The following is a 17,410-nucleotide window of genomic DNA, read 5'->3' as shown; positions in this document are numbered from 1 at the left end:
AAATATATTTTTATATATATAAATATTAGAAAAAAATATTAAGATTTATTACTGAAATAGATAATATCATCAGTGCATTTAGTAAACTTACAAAGCTAATTTTAATTAATCAAAGGAAACAAAAAAAAGAAGTTAGTCATCCAGTCCTAACTCTGCTTCTTCTTCAGGTGTAAGCTCAAAAGCATTTGATGGCTGCTGCACCCCATTTCCATTCTGAGTGAAATCCACAATATCCAGATCATCATCATCGGCTCCATTGTACTTGCCACTCCTTATTTTCCTCGTGCTCTTCTCAACTTTCTCCTTTTGTTCTGATGGTGGCACACTAAGATCACCCTCGTATTCGATAACTTCATTCTGTGCTAACCTCCATTCCATATCTGCAGTGGAAAAATCATCCCTGTTGCCCAAAGTAGTGAAACCGACTAACTTATCCACCATGATGCCATTGTGGATGCAAACAATGGATGGAATGACTTTGATTTTCAGTTTCTCAGTAAGGAACGGACATTTCTCAGCATCCACTTTAGTGAACAGTGTTTCTTCATGCTTGGGAGCAATGATCTTGAAATGCATATCAACTATCTTGCATCTCTCATTGCTGTTTGTGTAGAAATGTAGGATTACATTCTCCGACTTCTTTATCACCTCGAAGAACTGCTTCTCCTCAGGCAGTTCATTGTATACTCCATGTCCATTGCTCAACCATTCTTTCCTCTTCAGCTGCTTGGCTTTCAACTCTTTCATGCGGCTTTTGCGTAGGCTTTCCAAATCGCCTGCATCCAATTGATCTATTTGTTCAATCACTGAGTCCACTTGCTGCTCAATGGTTTTTGTCACTTGCAATAGTTTATCGTTTATATCCATGATTCTGATATAATTTTACAATAATTACCCACGAATTATCACGAAATTAAGTAAATTTCTAACGGCTGCAGGTGAATGTATTCTGGCTCACCCACGAATTCAATTCAATTGAATCACTTGTCAAATTTTCTACAAGCAATTGCCAACTGCCTACCAGGCGCAACTTTTCAATTTCTATAGTAATTATCCAATTTCAAAGCTTCATTTAAATCAAATAACTTCATAAAGTCATAAATAAACAAGTACTGGAAAATTCAATAAAAACATCCAATGAAATCTAACAGTTTTGGTTATACAACCATACATGCACATAGTGTATGAAGGGTTGCTCTTGAAGAATGTCAAAGTGCAATGCTAGGAGTAAAGAAAGGTTGATGGTGCGCAGGGCAATGTGTTCTGTGTGTAGTAAATACATGATTGATTGTGTTTACACTCTCTGTTGTTTCATTTATTAAAGTGGATTGTTGTCATGGCTTCGATTGCAGAAACAGAGCCATGCTTAACTTGCAAAAGACCTATCAGAGGAGTGCCGATCTGCTTGGATTCAACCGATTCAGGCGAAAGCATAGCAAACCGCCAAAAGCTAAAGATATTGGTCCCAGAATTGGTAAGTTTAGTATCAAACGGAAATTATGGTAAAACTCTTCAGAGAAACATCATAATATTAGGTATATCATAATATACTTTTAATCTGTTGCCCTATTAGTCATCTTCAATGGCCGACAATTATTTACACCTATATAGCGCTACAGCTGTTATCATGTCAACTGTATAGGCAACTATACTATAACATCATCAATTGTTATAGCCTATATCAAACTATGACATTTTCCTGATTTTTCAATAATTTCTTAGGTCTTAGGTCGATAATCCTAGAAAGATAATTATAATAAGGATTTAAATTATAAATAATAGCTAATTATTATGGACTCTCATATATGAACCATATTAATTTATTCTAATTAATATCTATTAATATACTAATTCAATTAATTTTATTCCAATAATTAATATTTAATTAAAGAAAAAAATATATAATTATTATGTTTGTAGTGTTTTTGAACTTATTGCTTATTGTTAATTTGTTTGCTTATTTTTTTTTTATTAAAACAATAATTATTATTTTTAGTTGTGTGTGTCCAAGGTACAGTTAATATTGTAATCTCTGAATTGGTGTATTTAGCATATATTATATAATGCCATGAGATGGCGCACATCATTTCTGTTTAGTATGTATGCAACCAACTATGCTATATCCTATGGGTAATTCTCCGTTTTTTTTTGTTGTTTTCAGGATTTGCTCAAAAATAAGGTGTACATGCTGTGCATGAGCTGCAACTATAAACTATTGACCAGTTATACATTTCGAATGATGTGTTTATCGGTCGCATCCAACATGAAGGTGGATCCTACAGTTGTTGCCAAAGTAGAACCAGAAGATATCGATGATACATCTACAAAAGTTAGCAATGAGCAGAATCTGAATCCTCCGGTTTCAGTTGAACCAGCAGACACATCTGATGTGCAGAAGCGAAATGTTTTGGTTGTAGTTAAATCAACATCGCCAGCTACAGTAGATAAACTAGAAACAAACAAAATTATTAAGAATCCATGTTCTCCAGTTACGAATCAAACCATAACATTATCTGCATTTCTGAAACAATCACAAAATGGTAATATGCAGAAAGTGGTGTCAAAATCCAAAACTGAGCTTGGTAATCAAACAACAAATGAACATACTGAAAAACCAAGTTCTTCAGTTGCAAGTAAACCATTAACAGTGGCTACATTCCTGAAACAATCTCAAAATGTTAATGTGCAGAAAGTGTTGTCAAAATCAAAAGCAGCGCTTGGTAATCAAACAACAAATGCACATACTGAAAAGCCAAGTTCTTCAGTTGCAAGTAAACAATTAACAGTGGCTACATTTCTGAAACAATCTCAAAATGTTAATGTGCAGAAAGTGTTGTCAAAATCAAAAGCTGCGCTTGGCAATGAAACAACAAATGCATATTCTGAAAAGCCAAGTTCTTCAGTTGCAAGTAAACCATTAACAGTGGCTACATTTCTGAAACAATCACAAAATGGTAATAAAGTGTTACAAGTAGTTGGGAAACCATTGCAAACAAAAATAATTCTTGATAAAGCAAATTTAAATGGTAGAAGGGTGACGTACTTAAAGAAGTCTAAACCTCTAGTACCAATTAGACCAAAACTGGTAACCACTGATGCCCTGATTCTAAATAATAAGGATACTCCAGTTGTAGCAAAACCAACACCAATCGAAGTAGATGATAAAGTAATAATTGATATGCAGGAAAAACTTTCTAGTAAGTTGGATACCAAAATTGCTGTTACGCCTACATCTAAAGTTTATAAACAGATAGTAAACAGTGATAAGCAGAAGTCCGTTTTGAAAAAATTGGATTCTCCAGTTCCGGTTACAGCAGGAACAACTGTAATAATTGATAAAATAGGTCAGAAACTGGAGGTTAATATTGTTGATGCTCCAGTTGTTACTACAGAACCTGCGGCAACAAACGATACGAAGATGGATTGTTCAAATATTGCAGAATCTGCTGCAAAACCAGCTAAATCCACGGTGAAGAAGAATGCGCAGAAGTCACCTGGTAACATTAAAATAGTTCCGGCGTGTGATACATCGGATTTAGATGATCAAAGGAGTGCTCGCAAGCTCATCATGAATACGTTATACAAAGCTGTGATGGAGACGAAGGAGTCAGGCCTTACACCAGCGAAGAGACAGCTTAGGTTTACACCGTGGGAACCCGAGAAAAACCTGTCTGAAACTATAGTGAGCAATTGGAACAAGAATATTAGTTCGTTGGTACGAAACGAATTGTTTAATAATGGGACATCCGCTGAAAAGGAAGAAGGATCAGCTGAGGTAAACCAATCATCAGAAATAAGTGAACCACCGCCTGAAGTAAATGAACCACCTGATGTAAATAAACGACCTGATGTAAATAAACCAACTGAAGTAAATCAAACACCTGAAGTAAATTCAGCAGTTAAAGAAAATGAATCAGTTGAAGTAAAAACTGAAATAAAAACGGAACCAGACGATGTGGAATTTATTAGCGAGACCTTCCTGGAACCGTCGACGATTAAGAGCACCGTGAAGAAGAGCCACGAGGAGGAACAGCAGGAGCGGTCGCAGATTATTGATTTACCGATGAAAAGTAAAACGACGTTCCTCTGTAAATGCAATCACTGCGGTTTACTGCTGACCTCGAAGGAGACTTTAGTGAAACACATTCGGCAGCATTTCAAGAACAATCCCGTTCAATGCGATCAATGCAAGACGCAATTCGGAGACATCAGCTCTTACAATGCGCACATGTGTATCTACGAGACAGAAAAGAAGGCGGTGGTATCCGAATTCGAGCCGGAATGTCCGAAGCCGAAGGAATGCAAATGCAATCGGTACTTCGGCAACATAAGAACTCTGAACATCCATCTGGAAACTACCTGTGAGAACAGCACGTTCTGCATGACCTGCAACATGGGATTCGTCGATGTGACATCAACGAATTGTCATCTTCGCAACGTGCACAACTTGTTCCTATGCAATCTTTGCAGAAAGATGTTCAGAGACAAGAAGTACCTGATGACACATCTGCACGTGATGCACGAGAAGAAAGTGCCCAACAAGAAAATCAAATACCGTTGTCCCTTCAAGAGTTGCAAGAAAACGTTCAAATTCTACGAGACGTACGAGCTGCATCTGACGTACAAACATCAGGAATATTATTCGAATATTTATTGGGAAGATTGCAAAACTTCCTACGTGACATACATGTGCAACCTCTGTAAAAATAACGATAAGCAAATTTGTTTAAATTTACTCGACCAAAATGCCTTTATCGTACAACTGCAAAAGAATCACGCTTTATAAATAATGTTTTAATTTTTTTGTATAATTATGCAACCTAATATACTTTATAATTAAGAAATACAACAAAATGAAAGCTTACTTATAATCATGGATTATTTGCATGTTTTTGTTATTGGGTTTATTTTAGAAAATTTATTACCAGATTTTATATTATAAACATATTCTAGGATGAAAGAGTACAATAAAGAGATTTTTATATTTAATTCGTAAATTTATTTTTATTTAAATAATATTACCAAAAATGTTCGTTCTTTATAAGTATAAGTTTCTAGAGCAATTATAAAAAAAAAAATCAGCTGCAATAATCGAAAGTGCTGCAAGTTTATATGTAAATTAAGCGCTTGCAGCAGTTTCGCTTTTAAATAAATAATTTCCACTTAAAACAGTCTTCCCAAGAATACGGAAGATTGATAGAATGTTATACGATAAATATATAATTGATATTTAAAAAAAATAATAATCGTACTATTTACAACAATCATAAATACAATATTTACACAAAATTAAAAAGTAATCTAAGTACAAATTGTCTTAAATTTAGAAGAGGCAGTGAACTGATTTGTATATGTACAAAAGTTTCGTTTTCAATCACTTAAATATATTTCCGTGTAAAGAGCGAAAATCTTCCTTTCACCAGCAGAAGCATTCATATGCTATCACAGCGGACTCTCAACGATTCAGCAGATTCTCCGACTCGCCCACTTTCATCAGGTTCCCAGACAAGGTGTGATCGTCGACGCGATTCCTCTTGAAGAATCCGCATTTGTACAGTATGAAGATGATGAGGAGGAGCACGATCACTCCGACCACAACGGACACAATGATCAGCCAAATCTGCACTGAAGTATTCTGATCGGTGTTCTCTGGGAAGCACGACGTTTCCGCTCTTCTTTCGTCGTCGTTCGTGTCGTCCTGCTCCACGTCATCCGGGACGTAGATTCTTGCGCTGGAGACGATCTTCACAGAATCCAATTTACTGTAGTTCTCCACAAGAGTCGAGTTCCATATCCTAGCCTTTATCTTAATAGTCGCAGAGTTATCTTTGTTAACCTTCTTCAGGATGCATTCGATGTTGGCGCACTTCGCCGTACCGGATTCACAATCTAATGTTAAGACGTTTCGTTTTCCGTCGTCGCTTGTTAATTTTTCCGACGTCGCAGGAAACTCCAGCTCGCGTCTCCTTCTGTACCGTCCGAGCACCAAAGACTGCGGCTCTATATTGGGGAAAATTAGATTTTCCGGCGGAGCTTCGGATGATCCCAGACGATCGGTGATGTTCAGTTCGTTGGCGATGAAAGGTAATTTGATGTAGCAGGAATCTGTCGGAATGTTCCCATCGTATTCGATCGTCGGATTACCCTCCAGATAGAGCAACCACTTTCCTTCGGGCGTGCCGCTCTCCACTTGCAAAGGCCACTGAATATTCACCTTCAAGTTGTCCACAGCGTAAGGACCTTCATTGATGACCAGGTAAGTATGCCACACTCTAGTTCCAATCTCATCGAAGTACTGAATCGCAGATTCTCCCTTAACCGGACCACCGAATAAAACGTAAGAAGTGGAAGCACTGCAAGGAAATCAAATAATACAATTAAGTATTTACTTTAAAATAGAATAAATTATTTACCTATCGATTTTCACTTCCGCTTTCTTTTTAACTTCGACGCTAATATTGACTTTGGTCTGCTTGGACTTCTCCTTCGAGGTGGAATTAACGAAGGCCATGAAATTCAACTCCTTCTCGTTACCGATTTTGCTGACTTTGCTCTCGAAGCGCAAACTGAACTCCGCGGTCTTGTTCTTCGGGAACGGATTGCCCAGAGTGCAGCTCACGATCGTGTCGTTGTGGTAATTGCATATTATGTCGCTCTGCGAAAATACAAAATCCCATTCACTCTATACATGTCCTCGATTGTCGTGCAAATAAATAATTACCGATTTCTTGTTCAAAGCTATGTAACTGAGAGCCGAAGGATGGACGACGAAGAGTTGAGCTTCGTACGCTGATTCTCCGCTGTTTTTGACCGTTACTTTGAAATTCAGTTCATCAGCGGAGCCCAAGTTCAAGGAGTAACGGTTGTTTCCAATTTCTGAAAAACGAAAAATTATAACAAAAATTTACATGTTTATTAAATATTGTAAATGTGATTATTACCAGTGAGTAGTGGAAGGTTGGCCTTGAGGATCATGTTGCTCTCGCAGATGTCGTCTGTTCCGCAGTCCTTCTGGAATGTGGCTTTGAATTTAGTCAAAGAGGTTTTATTGAGGATGGGAGCCATCGGTTCATCGTTCACCAGAGTGTAATTCATGCGGAACTATAAAAAAAAAGAGGAAAGAAAAACGAGAATGTGATTAATACGAAGCATTCCTCATACGAGAAGGATTGAGTTACCATAATAGGAGAAAGTATATCTCGGATATTTTCTTTGATGATCATGACGTGATTGCTGCATTGGTAACCAGGTCTGTTGTGCCAGGTGATGTAGCTCACGTTCGTCGGACCCTCGGATAATCCGTCGAATCTTACTCTCGCGAATTTTCCATTCGCTTTATCCACGTCCGCTTCTATGAACAGTTTCACGCGGATTTCTTGACCATAATTTTTCGGTCTCTTCAGTTTGAAGCACGTTTCGAACGAGAAGCTGAAACGAATCAATTCGGTGAAAACTTATTTCTTCTTCGAGCAGTTTTGCCAACACTTAATACAATAATATAAGCACTCTTCGCTGAGTTTACAATCTTAAATTATTCATTATGTTGTAACAAGTTACCATGTTCTGTTCCTGTTGCTGCCGTGCGGGCAGCCGCCGTTCGGATCGATGTTAAATCTCTCTTCGCCGCGAACTTCGATGTCGATATGAATAATGGATCGAGCCTTGAAGAGGATCACTTTGTCGGATTCGTAGGCGCCGGTCAGAAGGTCCGGATAATCGTTGTCGTCCATATCCATACCACCGCTTAAAGAATACCCGACGGTCTTCGGTCCTTTCACTTGGATCATCTGCGAGTACTCGGGATTGAGGCCGTTTTCGCCACCCAAGTAGATGTAAATCGCGCCGTTGGGTTGAGTGTACGGAGCCCCGATGGCCACATCCACGTACCCATCGTGATTGATATCACCCAAAGTCGTCATCGAGAACCCAAACCTTGACTCTAACGTGCCGGTGAGCTGGAGGTCCGGTTCGCATTCGTGACCCTTCTCGAAGCATTTCCTCAAGTTATAATAAACGTAGACTGCTCCGCCGTGCGTGTTATTGTAGTAGAAAGGTGCGGCCACCATAAGATCATCGTATCTACTCAAAGAAAAAAATTGGCTATAAAAAGGAATCGATAATTTTATTAGGATTTTACCCGTCGTTGTTCAGATCGGCGGTCAAAAGTTCGTAGCCGAAATTGGAGGCGAATTGTTTGCCATCGATGATCAGGCCCACTGGCATCGTCACTCCTGATGAAATCCTCGTGAAGAAGTAAACCGCTCCTTTGTGGTTGGCCCTCGGCGCTCCAGACACGTAGTGCTTAAGAGTTTTATTGAAGAAGTTCCCCGCCGTTACACTCATACCTAAAAATCATAGCTTTATAGAATAATTCATCTTTGAGGCACACGATTTTAAACTGCATAACTATGAGTAACTACAACTTCTCCAGGTGATTGCAGCCACATTAATTTCTACTTTGAAATAATTTTGATAAAACTCACCTAAGTAACTGTATTTGTCGATAGGTTCTGGGGTGTTGGTGAGATTTCCGAGATAGTAGTTCTTGTCGCGCTCGAGAAACTCTCCAACTACCGAAACCACAAACATGGTACCTCTCCAAGTGTAAGGACCAGGAGAACCGATCAGAGCAGTGCCATCAGGCAGAAGATTCAAACTGGTGCCGGCTTGGCAATAACCGAATTGCTCGTGTTGTCTGCAAATGCATCATAAATTAAGAAACAACTCTTTGATTTTCATCAAGTTATCGAACTCACGAAGACATCTCTCTGCCCTCGCACGGCTCCCAAACAGCATCCCACTCCAAATTACTATGCAGCGAATAGCACAATCCCAATCCGTGCTGCACCTCCTTCAGATTGTTACCCTTGATGTACCTGTGGGCGCAGACCATCACCTTCCCCTTCGGTCCTTGCGACTTAACAGCAACACCCAACCATTGCCCGTTCTTGATCTCGTTGTTTCCAGGTGGCTTCAGCTGCTCATCTTCACCCTCGCTCTCGTAGTCATCGTAATCAAACTCTTTCGCTGCGCAAAACAATCCAGTTCAAGATTACTTTCACGTCGTCGTTAAATCAACGCACCGCCGTTCGTTCCTCGCTCCGTAAATATTTAACCGGCATCTTTATTATTATTATTATTATTACTACTTGCACGAAGAACAAAGAAAATTTGAAAAATAAATAAATAAGTTGTTTTATCTATGTGGAGCGAGAAACAAACAGGAGGAGATTGCATATATGCGCGCCTTTCATAAATGCCACTCTTTATCGCAGCCGCAGCTCCTGCACTCGGGGTTAAATCCAGTTGCATTTCTTCGCAAAAACTTCTTCTCCTCTTTTCATTTACATTCGCTGAACAAGTGCGCGAATGCAAGAGCCGCAGTGTAAACTTGGTTAGTAAAATAAATAAAACAAAATGCTGTATCAAAAAAATGTAAATAAATAAATCAAAAAAAAAACTGCAAGAAGCAAAACAAATATAAATATATATATATATAAACAAAAAAAAAATATGAGAATCGCCTAAAAAGACAAATAAAACACAATTAATTAATCAAGGAGATGTAAAAAATCATATATAATAAAATAAGAAACAACAAAACAAGAACAACAACAACAACAACGAAACTGTTTATACGAAAGGCACTCTTCCATTAAACCACGCGCTCTCCTCTTGAGGCACTCGAATGCTCCGAAAGTGGTCACTTTATTTCACAATCTGATCGTTTCTTTTTATAGAATCTTCTTCGCTCTGTTGTTATTATTATTAATAATATTATTATTAATTCATTAATGCAAGAATGAAAAATGTTAAACAAATAAATTAAAAAATTGAGAAATCGGTGAGGCGATTGTTTGTTGTGAAAATTTTGGACTCACCAAAATCGTCAACGATTAAATTTGTATGTTGTTTGTTTTTTTTTTAATTAGCCATACACCAATGTAACAAAAATAAATTATTATTATATTATATTACTGTTATTATTAATTTGAATTATTGTTTTATTCGATAGTTATGATATTATAGTAAATTATAAATTAACGAAACAACGGGATTTGCTTAATAGTTATTTGAATCCCAACTCTAAATTATATATTTTGGTTATTTCTATCACTTATTAATGAGATTACTTCAATTGATTATTTAATATTTTTTTTTTAATTCCGAATCATTCCATTGTCGCAAAGTAAAATGCGTTTTAAATACATTTTCTGTTACATAATTTTTTGTTAAATATGTTTCACAAATGTTGTGGAAACTTCACCCTCGTGAGACGAAAGAAAAACGAAACAAACAAAGAACTGTTGCGTAATTACGTCTAATTGGAAACACCAGCTCGTATTAATAGGTTTAGTGGTTGGTAGCTATATAACAAAGAGCGATAAATATAAGTAATGGTGCAGTAAACTGGAGATACTACTCCTACTTGCATTCCGCAAAGGCCTGGGACCTATTATTTTAATTGTATGCAGAGAGACAGAGAGGAAAAGAGAACTTTCAGCGTTTCTCGCGAATCCATTTTGCAGATTAATAATAACCGGTTAACGCGTGTTTTGTGGAGCTGAAAACAACGAGTTTCTAATTGCACAACCATCTATTTGTTTTACACTCAAAATACATACTTTAGCTACAATCTTTAAACAAAATTGTGATGAAATTTTCAAGTTTTCCTTAAACTGTTATCTGATATTTTGTATTATTTCAAATTTTATTCCATTCTATTAAATTTTACTTTAAAAGCCTACATAGCTTACATTTTCAAATGTTGCATAAACTTTTCCATTTAAATTCACACATTTTAGTCTGTGAATATTTTATGAAATTGTTTAATTGTTGCAGTAAATATTGTTACAATCATATTCAAAAAATGTTCAAAAATTCAATTTTTACGTAAGAAATTGTTACAATTATGTTTCACAGTTTATTAGTATATATTTTAAGTGTTCAAAACTTAAATTTTAATTCAAATGAAATTGTTTAATTGTCGCAGTAAATATTCTTACAATTATCTTCAAAAAATGTTCAAAAATTCAATTTTTACTTAAGAAATTGTTACAATTATGTTTCACACTTTATTAGTATATATTTTAAGTGTTCAAAAGTTAAATTTTACTTTAAAAATATTTGCTACAATCCTTCAAAAACCTCTCATAATATTATAGAGCTCAATTTTTTTTAAATGTTATATAAACTTTTACATTTTTAATTCGCACTTTTCAGTCTGCACATTTTATGATTATTTTAATTGATTAATTCTTTCAATTATGTACAAAACTTGTTCAAAAAATCTATTTTAACTTAATAAATTGTGTTACACACTTTATTATTATATTTTAAGCTTCCAAAATTGAAATTTTATATAAACTTTTACATTTTAATTAACACTGTTTAGTCTGCACATTTTATCAATTTCTTTAATTGTTTAATTCTTACAATTATGTACAAAAATTGTTCAAAAAATCAATTTTAACATAAGAAATTGTGTTACACACTTTATTATTATATTTTAAGCTTTCAAAATTGAAATTTTACATAAACTTTTACATTTTAATTAACACTGTTTAGTCTGCACATTTTATGATTTTCTTTAATTGTTTAATTCTTACAATTATGTACAAAAATTGTTTAAAAAAATCAATTTTAACTTACAATTTACTCAAATAAAATTGTTTAATTGTTGCAATGTTCGAAAATTGTTCAAACCATCAATTTTCACTTACAAATTTAATTCATATTTTATATTATATTGTTATAATCCTTAAAAACCCTATCATAATAGTGCTCAAATTGTTAAATGTTACATAATATTTTAGATTTTAACTCACACTCTGTGCATATTTTATGAAATTGTTAAATTGTTTCAGTAAATATTGTTACAATTATGTTCAATACATCAATTTTTACTAACTAATGTATTTCGTACTTTTCGATTTTAAACTTTTTGAAGAAATTACTATAATTATGTTGCAATTTCAGTTTTACTCCTTTTTTATTCAAGTATTAAATTTCTTCTTCCATCAAATTTTTACTAACTAATTTTTAAATTGTTATAATAAAATTTCAATTTAACTTTAAAAACTAAAGCTACTAAAGCCTTTTTATATCCTAACAATCTTCAAATATTATTCAATTTAACAAAAACCTCAATCAAACAGCTGTACTTCCTTTTTCAAGTTTCAAATTTCTTCTTTCATCGTACCGATATTAGCGCGATTCTCATAGAATCGTCTTCCTTTTGCACTTGAATGAAGAACCATTGAAATATCTCTGAAAGCGTCTTCCTTTAATATAACACAACAGACAGTGAAACCTAATATTTTGAAGTTTAAGCAGTGAGAAAAAAATAAAAAAAAAGGGGATAGACTCAACCTTTTATGCATTGGTAACAATTTGAATCAGAATATATGTCTAATCCGAAAATACTGTTGAAGATGAATACATGGAAATGCGTACAAGATACAAGAAATAATAAAATTCGTTTCAGTCGGTTACGTAATCCGTGATTTACAGCCGCCTTTTTATTACATCCTCGTGACGTTCAGATATGAAATATGATTACTTCAGTTTATTTTTTTGAGTAATTCAGAATATGTAAGATAAGAAAGTGTCTTCTCTGCTTTTACAAGTAAGGATGCACCTGGTTTGTCATTAGAGTTAACTGGGGATTAATGGATTTGAGGCTAAGAATGTGAGATAAGGAATATTAAAAAAAAATCAGTTAACAAAGTTACTCATCACTTTTTAACATCATCACTTTTATCAAGGAGAAAGTAGAATAAATATTAATGAAATTATTTTATATGTTTACGTTTTAATAGAAAATTAATTATATTTGATTAAATTTTCATTGATATCAAAGAATTTACTTGTTTGTAAATTATAAATTTATTAAAGTTGATATCAACAATTTTGAAGATATTGAAGTAAAACACATATCTTTTTGATTGAAATTATGCAATTAATAAGACTTGTAAATAAAGCAAAAAGTATTTTCTTCAATTGTAAAAGATTTTGTTGTGCATCTCAAAGAGAATTATATATTCTTTGAAAATTCGTAAAAATACTCAACGTTAAGACTTCAAATCCATTATTATTTAAATTAAAGTTTGAAAAGAATCTAAACTTTTGTAATTTCTGAGATTTATTGCAAAAAAATATTGAAGTTGTAGAAGTTCAAAACTATTGAAGTTTCTGCCGGACAAATTACAATAAACTTTCTATGAAACAAAGTTATTGCGTTGAAGTATACTTTTTATATGTTGTTGAGAAATTATAACGTAGATATAAAGAAAAACACTATTTTATTTTAAATTTTCGAAGATAAAAGTTCGGAATTGTAGAAATTATTACCATTTTCTATTAACATTGAATAATAATTAAATAAAGGATAGAATAATGGTAAATATCTAAATTTTCAATGGTTCAACACTGTTGTAGTTTCTATAGGAAGTATAGGACTACTACAAAATCTATGTGTAATCATGTAATACAAAAAAATAGAGGAAGTCCTATTGTTGAATATTGCAACAGATCATTGAATCCTATTATTTCGAAAGACTCCCTCTTGTTCCGTCCGATCAATTATAACTTGACGATGGATTATGCAGTGTATTTACTAGTCCATCATTGTGAGAGTGGAGGAATCAATATTTGGGTTGCGCTTTGTGCAGCAGTAAAAGCGACGGACGCACACGAATTGGAAACGCAAACGGCCGCAGTTTTGACATCTCAGCACTAATTATACGATGATCCACGGTCGCTAAAAGACGGAATAAATCGAGCGAAGCACGTTTAGGCGCCTTCGTTATTTCCAGATAGTTCTTGAATTAGCACACACCAAAATGTACCATATTTCCAGCAGAAAACATCACGCTCCAAATAATTCATTATTATACAAATGCGACAGCAAAAAGTGTGACAAAATCATCGTAATCATATAAAAAAAAGGAAAGGTCACGCGACCTTTGACACGACGCAGTATTTCGCTACCATGGAATGATCGGATACAAAAAAATCGTAGTAACATGGCCTAAATTCGAAGATTAAGTCCACTCGGGAGTTATGTTATTAATTTGATTAATTAAATTGTTTACCCACTCGATTAATTAATTTTATTCTCGTCTAATATCATGCATTTCTTTTTGTTTAAATCTCGAGATCTATTTATTATTTGTGCCTTTTTGGTTGTGAACGTGAAACATTTACTATTTTAAATTGCAAGATTGTTTATGCTTAATAACAAATTGGGAGTTTATAAAAAAAAAATTCGTAAATAAACGGAATGCGAGAGATGCTGCGCTTTCGCATAGATGACGAAGATTCTCGCATCTCTCTGAGCCGTGTGTTTACGAGGTCGTCGCTCCACGAAATCTATATACAAAGCATATATACAAAAGCCACGAAGAGACGCCATTGTCTTCAATCTTTGTTAACAAACCAAAAACCAAAAAAATAAAAGCGAAGACGTATATATGTTCATGCAAAAGCGAAGCTCAAGCGTATATTTTTTTCGAGTTTAGTAAACGTGCAGAAAACACCAAACAAAGAACGTACAGACAGCATGCAATGATCCTCGGGGTTAAGTTGTTTTTTTTTAGGTGTTAGAGCAAAGAGAGAGAAAAAAAAAACAGAGGTCAAATTTATGAGTGAAAATCTTGTTTTTTTTTCTGCGCAATCAAACTTGCCGAAACAAACGAAAAAAAAGTATAGAAAGAAAGGGAAAAAACTTGGGTTTTCTTGACCAAGTTTACGGCTCTCTTAAGACCACTTACACTTATATAGACCGGACGCCACTGGACGAGAGGCCCCCCGAAAAAACAATAGAAAAAAAAAACACAAAAAAAAATACATCAATACAGAAAATAAAGGAGATAACAAAAATAATTACAGCACGTCGACAAATTAACAAAAACAAAAACAAAAAAAAAAAGTACTGGACTCTGGACAACGAAGACAAGACAATTTGCTATTTTTTTTTTGTTGGGGGTCCTTCTAACACACACACACAGAATGTCTTCTACGTAGTATCTAAAGGGAACAATGTTCAAATCATAGTTTATATAATATACAGTGCACTTAAATGTAACGATTTTGAAGGATTGAAGGAAAGTGGACGCCGGGGAAGACTCGCATTGTAAACAATTGAACCACCCACGCGCTCTACGTGGATGGAGCAATTAAATTCGATGGTTGCTGCATGAATATTACATGCTTTTTGGTTTATTACTTCTTTTTACAGTTGTTTTCAATTGAGCCTTTTCTGGTATAATAGAATGTGGATTGTGGTTATTTCGGAACTTACGTCTGTATCCATCCGTGGACACCTGGATGCATGGGTCTCTGGTTAAAGGGCACTTGAACAATGCGCCGGATCGATTCGTTTCCGGCTGGATGTTGTTCCCTAAAGGCGCTCCGACTAGTAACCTGGAAAAAGAGAAAAATTTAAAATTAGATGTGCCACGTTTTCAGCTTTTGATCTTCTAAATTATTGCATTATCGTTGATTTATTTTGGAAATCTTTGCGTTTGGTTTATTTAAAATAAATTCTGTAAGCAGATGGCCACGTGAAAGTGAGAGCATCACAGATAAACTAAAAGCCTAGATAATGTTAATTGTGAACAGATTACCATTAAAAATAGTATATCGATTCATATTTTTATTTAATTATGAACGCAGATGTTCATTAATTTTTCATAAATAATATTGAAAAATAACAATTTATGCATTATTCGTTAAAATTGTTACTTAATACAGACTAATTTGTATTGGTTTTCGTGAATGTCATCTTAAGTTAAAATTATTATTGTGTAGATTTTGTATTATTCTTTACACGATTGAGTAATCTAATATTATTTTTATCTAATTTCTCCTATTTGACTCTGTATCATTTTGTCACACTTTAACAATGTAGTTTGACTCACTTTTGTGGCGAAAATAGTAAAATTAAGATGAAATTCTTGAATGCGTCACAGGCTTAAGTTCTATTAGTTTTGCGATGATTCAGAAGAGATAGAAATATAGAAGCTATATTCAGAGAAGCTGTATAAACAGGTGGTAGTAAAAATATTAATCTAAATAAATATAGAAGATTTAAGAAAACAAGATAAGTTTAATTCATTAGAAAATTGTGCAGTGAGAAATATAAAATGATTTAAGCATATTTTTTTTAATTGCTGCTGTTTATTCATATTTTGTTGTATTTTTATATTTGAATGTGATATGAATCATTATTATAAGAAAACTTGGAAGAAATATGATTCAGACAAGTTTATTGAGAGGTAAATAATTAAGAAAAATGTTTTTCAAAGATAAAAATGAAAAATCTTTGTAAAGAAGAAATTGGATGGAAATTCAATTCATCTAAATAAATGTAAAAAAAAATGATATAAATTGTTGATGTCTGTACATATTTTGTTGTTTTTTATACTTTAATGTGATATGAATCAATTTTATGAGAAAACTTGGAAAAACGATGATTCAGAAACGTTTATTGAGAAGTAAATAATTAAGAAAAATGTTTTTCAAAGATAAAAATGAAGAATCTTTGTAAAGAAGAAATTGGATGGAAATTCAATTCATCTAAATAAATGTAAAAAAAAATGATATAAATTGTTGATGTCTATAAATATTTTGTTGTATTTTTATACTTTAATATGATATGAATCAATTTTACGAGAAAACTTGGAAAAACGATGATTCAGAAAAGTTTATTGAGAAGTAAATATTAAGAAAAACGTTTTTGAGAGATAAATATAAAGAAGCAGGAAATTCAATTCATCTAAATAAATGTAGCAGATCTTCCTGCCTACCAAATAAATGGTGACAGAGTGTTTTTCGATATGTCATCGATTGGTAAACTTGCAGGATTTGTTACAGCCGGAAGTGCAGCATAAATCTCCTCCACTTTGGCCCTCCTTCTCCACCATTCGAGATTGAATCGATTCCATTTATCACTCGAGGGAGCCACGCAAACAATAACAAGTTTTGCGCAACGGAGCATCTTCTGCATCTTATATCTCTTCCAGTTTCCATTTTTTTCCTACACTGTTTTTATCCCGACGCTATAAATACGTTTTATTGATGCTACAAAACTCGCGTTTTATCGACGCAAGAAGTCGCACTCGTAAAGGCGACTGCAGAAGAACTATTCGACAATTAAATTCGTAAACTTCAAGTTGTTTGCACGATGATGATGATATCATCTTTTGCAGACAATGAGAAGGAAGGATAAAGTTTCAGACGAGAGAACGCGCGAGGTTCTTAGAACGAGTTAAAAATAAATTGCAGCCAGAGGAAAAGAAATGCGTAAAAATAAAAGAAGGAACCGTGAACTTGGCTCACATTGCGGTTCGAGAGAAAAAAATAATAATAACACGACGAAACGTCTTATGATTTTCGTTCCTTTCTG

The 17,410-nt window shown here is 34.1% G+C and overlaps 3 protein-coding genes across 3 annotated transcripts; 1 reads left to right on the top strand and 2 right to left on the bottom strand.

The window, feature by feature from the left end:
* Nucleotides 1-11: 11 nt before the first annotated feature.
* LOC108562330 (thioredoxin domain-containing protein 9) lies at nucleotides 12-1,002 on the bottom strand. Its single transcript, XM_017920622.1, has one exon. It carries the CDS (start codon nucleotides 865-867, stop codon nucleotides 133-135), a length of 735 nt encoding a protein of 244 aa, XP_017776111.1. The 5' UTR covers nucleotides 868-1,002; the 3' UTR covers nucleotides 12-132.
* A 224-nt stretch (nucleotides 1,003-1,226) lies between these two features.
* LOC108562329 lies at nucleotides 1,227-4,841 on the top strand. Its single transcript, XM_017920620.1, has 2 exons — nucleotides 1,227-1,474; nucleotides 2,162-4,841. Exons 1-2 carry the CDS (start codon nucleotides 1,337-1,339, stop codon nucleotides 4,784-4,786), a joined length of 2,763 nt encoding a protein of 920 aa, XP_017776109.1. The 5' UTR covers nucleotides 1,227-1,336; the 3' UTR covers nucleotides 4,787-4,841.
* Nucleotides 4,842-5,037: 196 nt separating this feature from the next.
* LOC108562335 (integrin alpha-PS1) lies at nucleotides 5,038-15,419 on the bottom strand. Its single transcript, XM_017920628.1, has 12 exons — nucleotides 15,305-15,419; nucleotides 14,891-15,030; nucleotides 14,775-14,795; nucleotides 8,757-9,027; nucleotides 8,484-8,695; nucleotides 8,138-8,345; nucleotides 7,558-8,079; nucleotides 7,179-7,428; nucleotides 6,942-7,101; nucleotides 6,722-6,876; nucleotides 6,414-6,655; nucleotides 5,038-6,353 (listed from the first exon to the last, which is right to left on the bottom strand). Exons 1-12 carry the CDS (start codon nucleotides 15,334-15,336, stop codon nucleotides 5,456-5,458), a joined length of 3,111 nt encoding a protein of 1,036 aa, XP_017776117.1. The 5' UTR covers nucleotides 15,337-15,419; the 3' UTR covers nucleotides 5,038-5,455.
* Nucleotides 15,420-17,410: the final 1,991 nt, after the last annotated feature.

This window comes from Nicrophorus vespilloides, unplaced genomic scaffold (genome assembly GCF_001412225.1).
Source record: "Nicrophorus vespilloides isolate i.1.1-1 unplaced genomic scaffold, Nicve_v1.0, whole genome shotgun sequence".
Taxonomy (NCBI): domain Eukaryota; kingdom Metazoa; phylum Arthropoda; class Insecta; order Coleoptera; family Silphidae; genus Nicrophorus; species Nicrophorus vespilloides.
The sequence above is the reverse complement of the archived record's forward strand: the minus strand, read 5'-3'. Positions and strand labels throughout refer to the sequence as shown.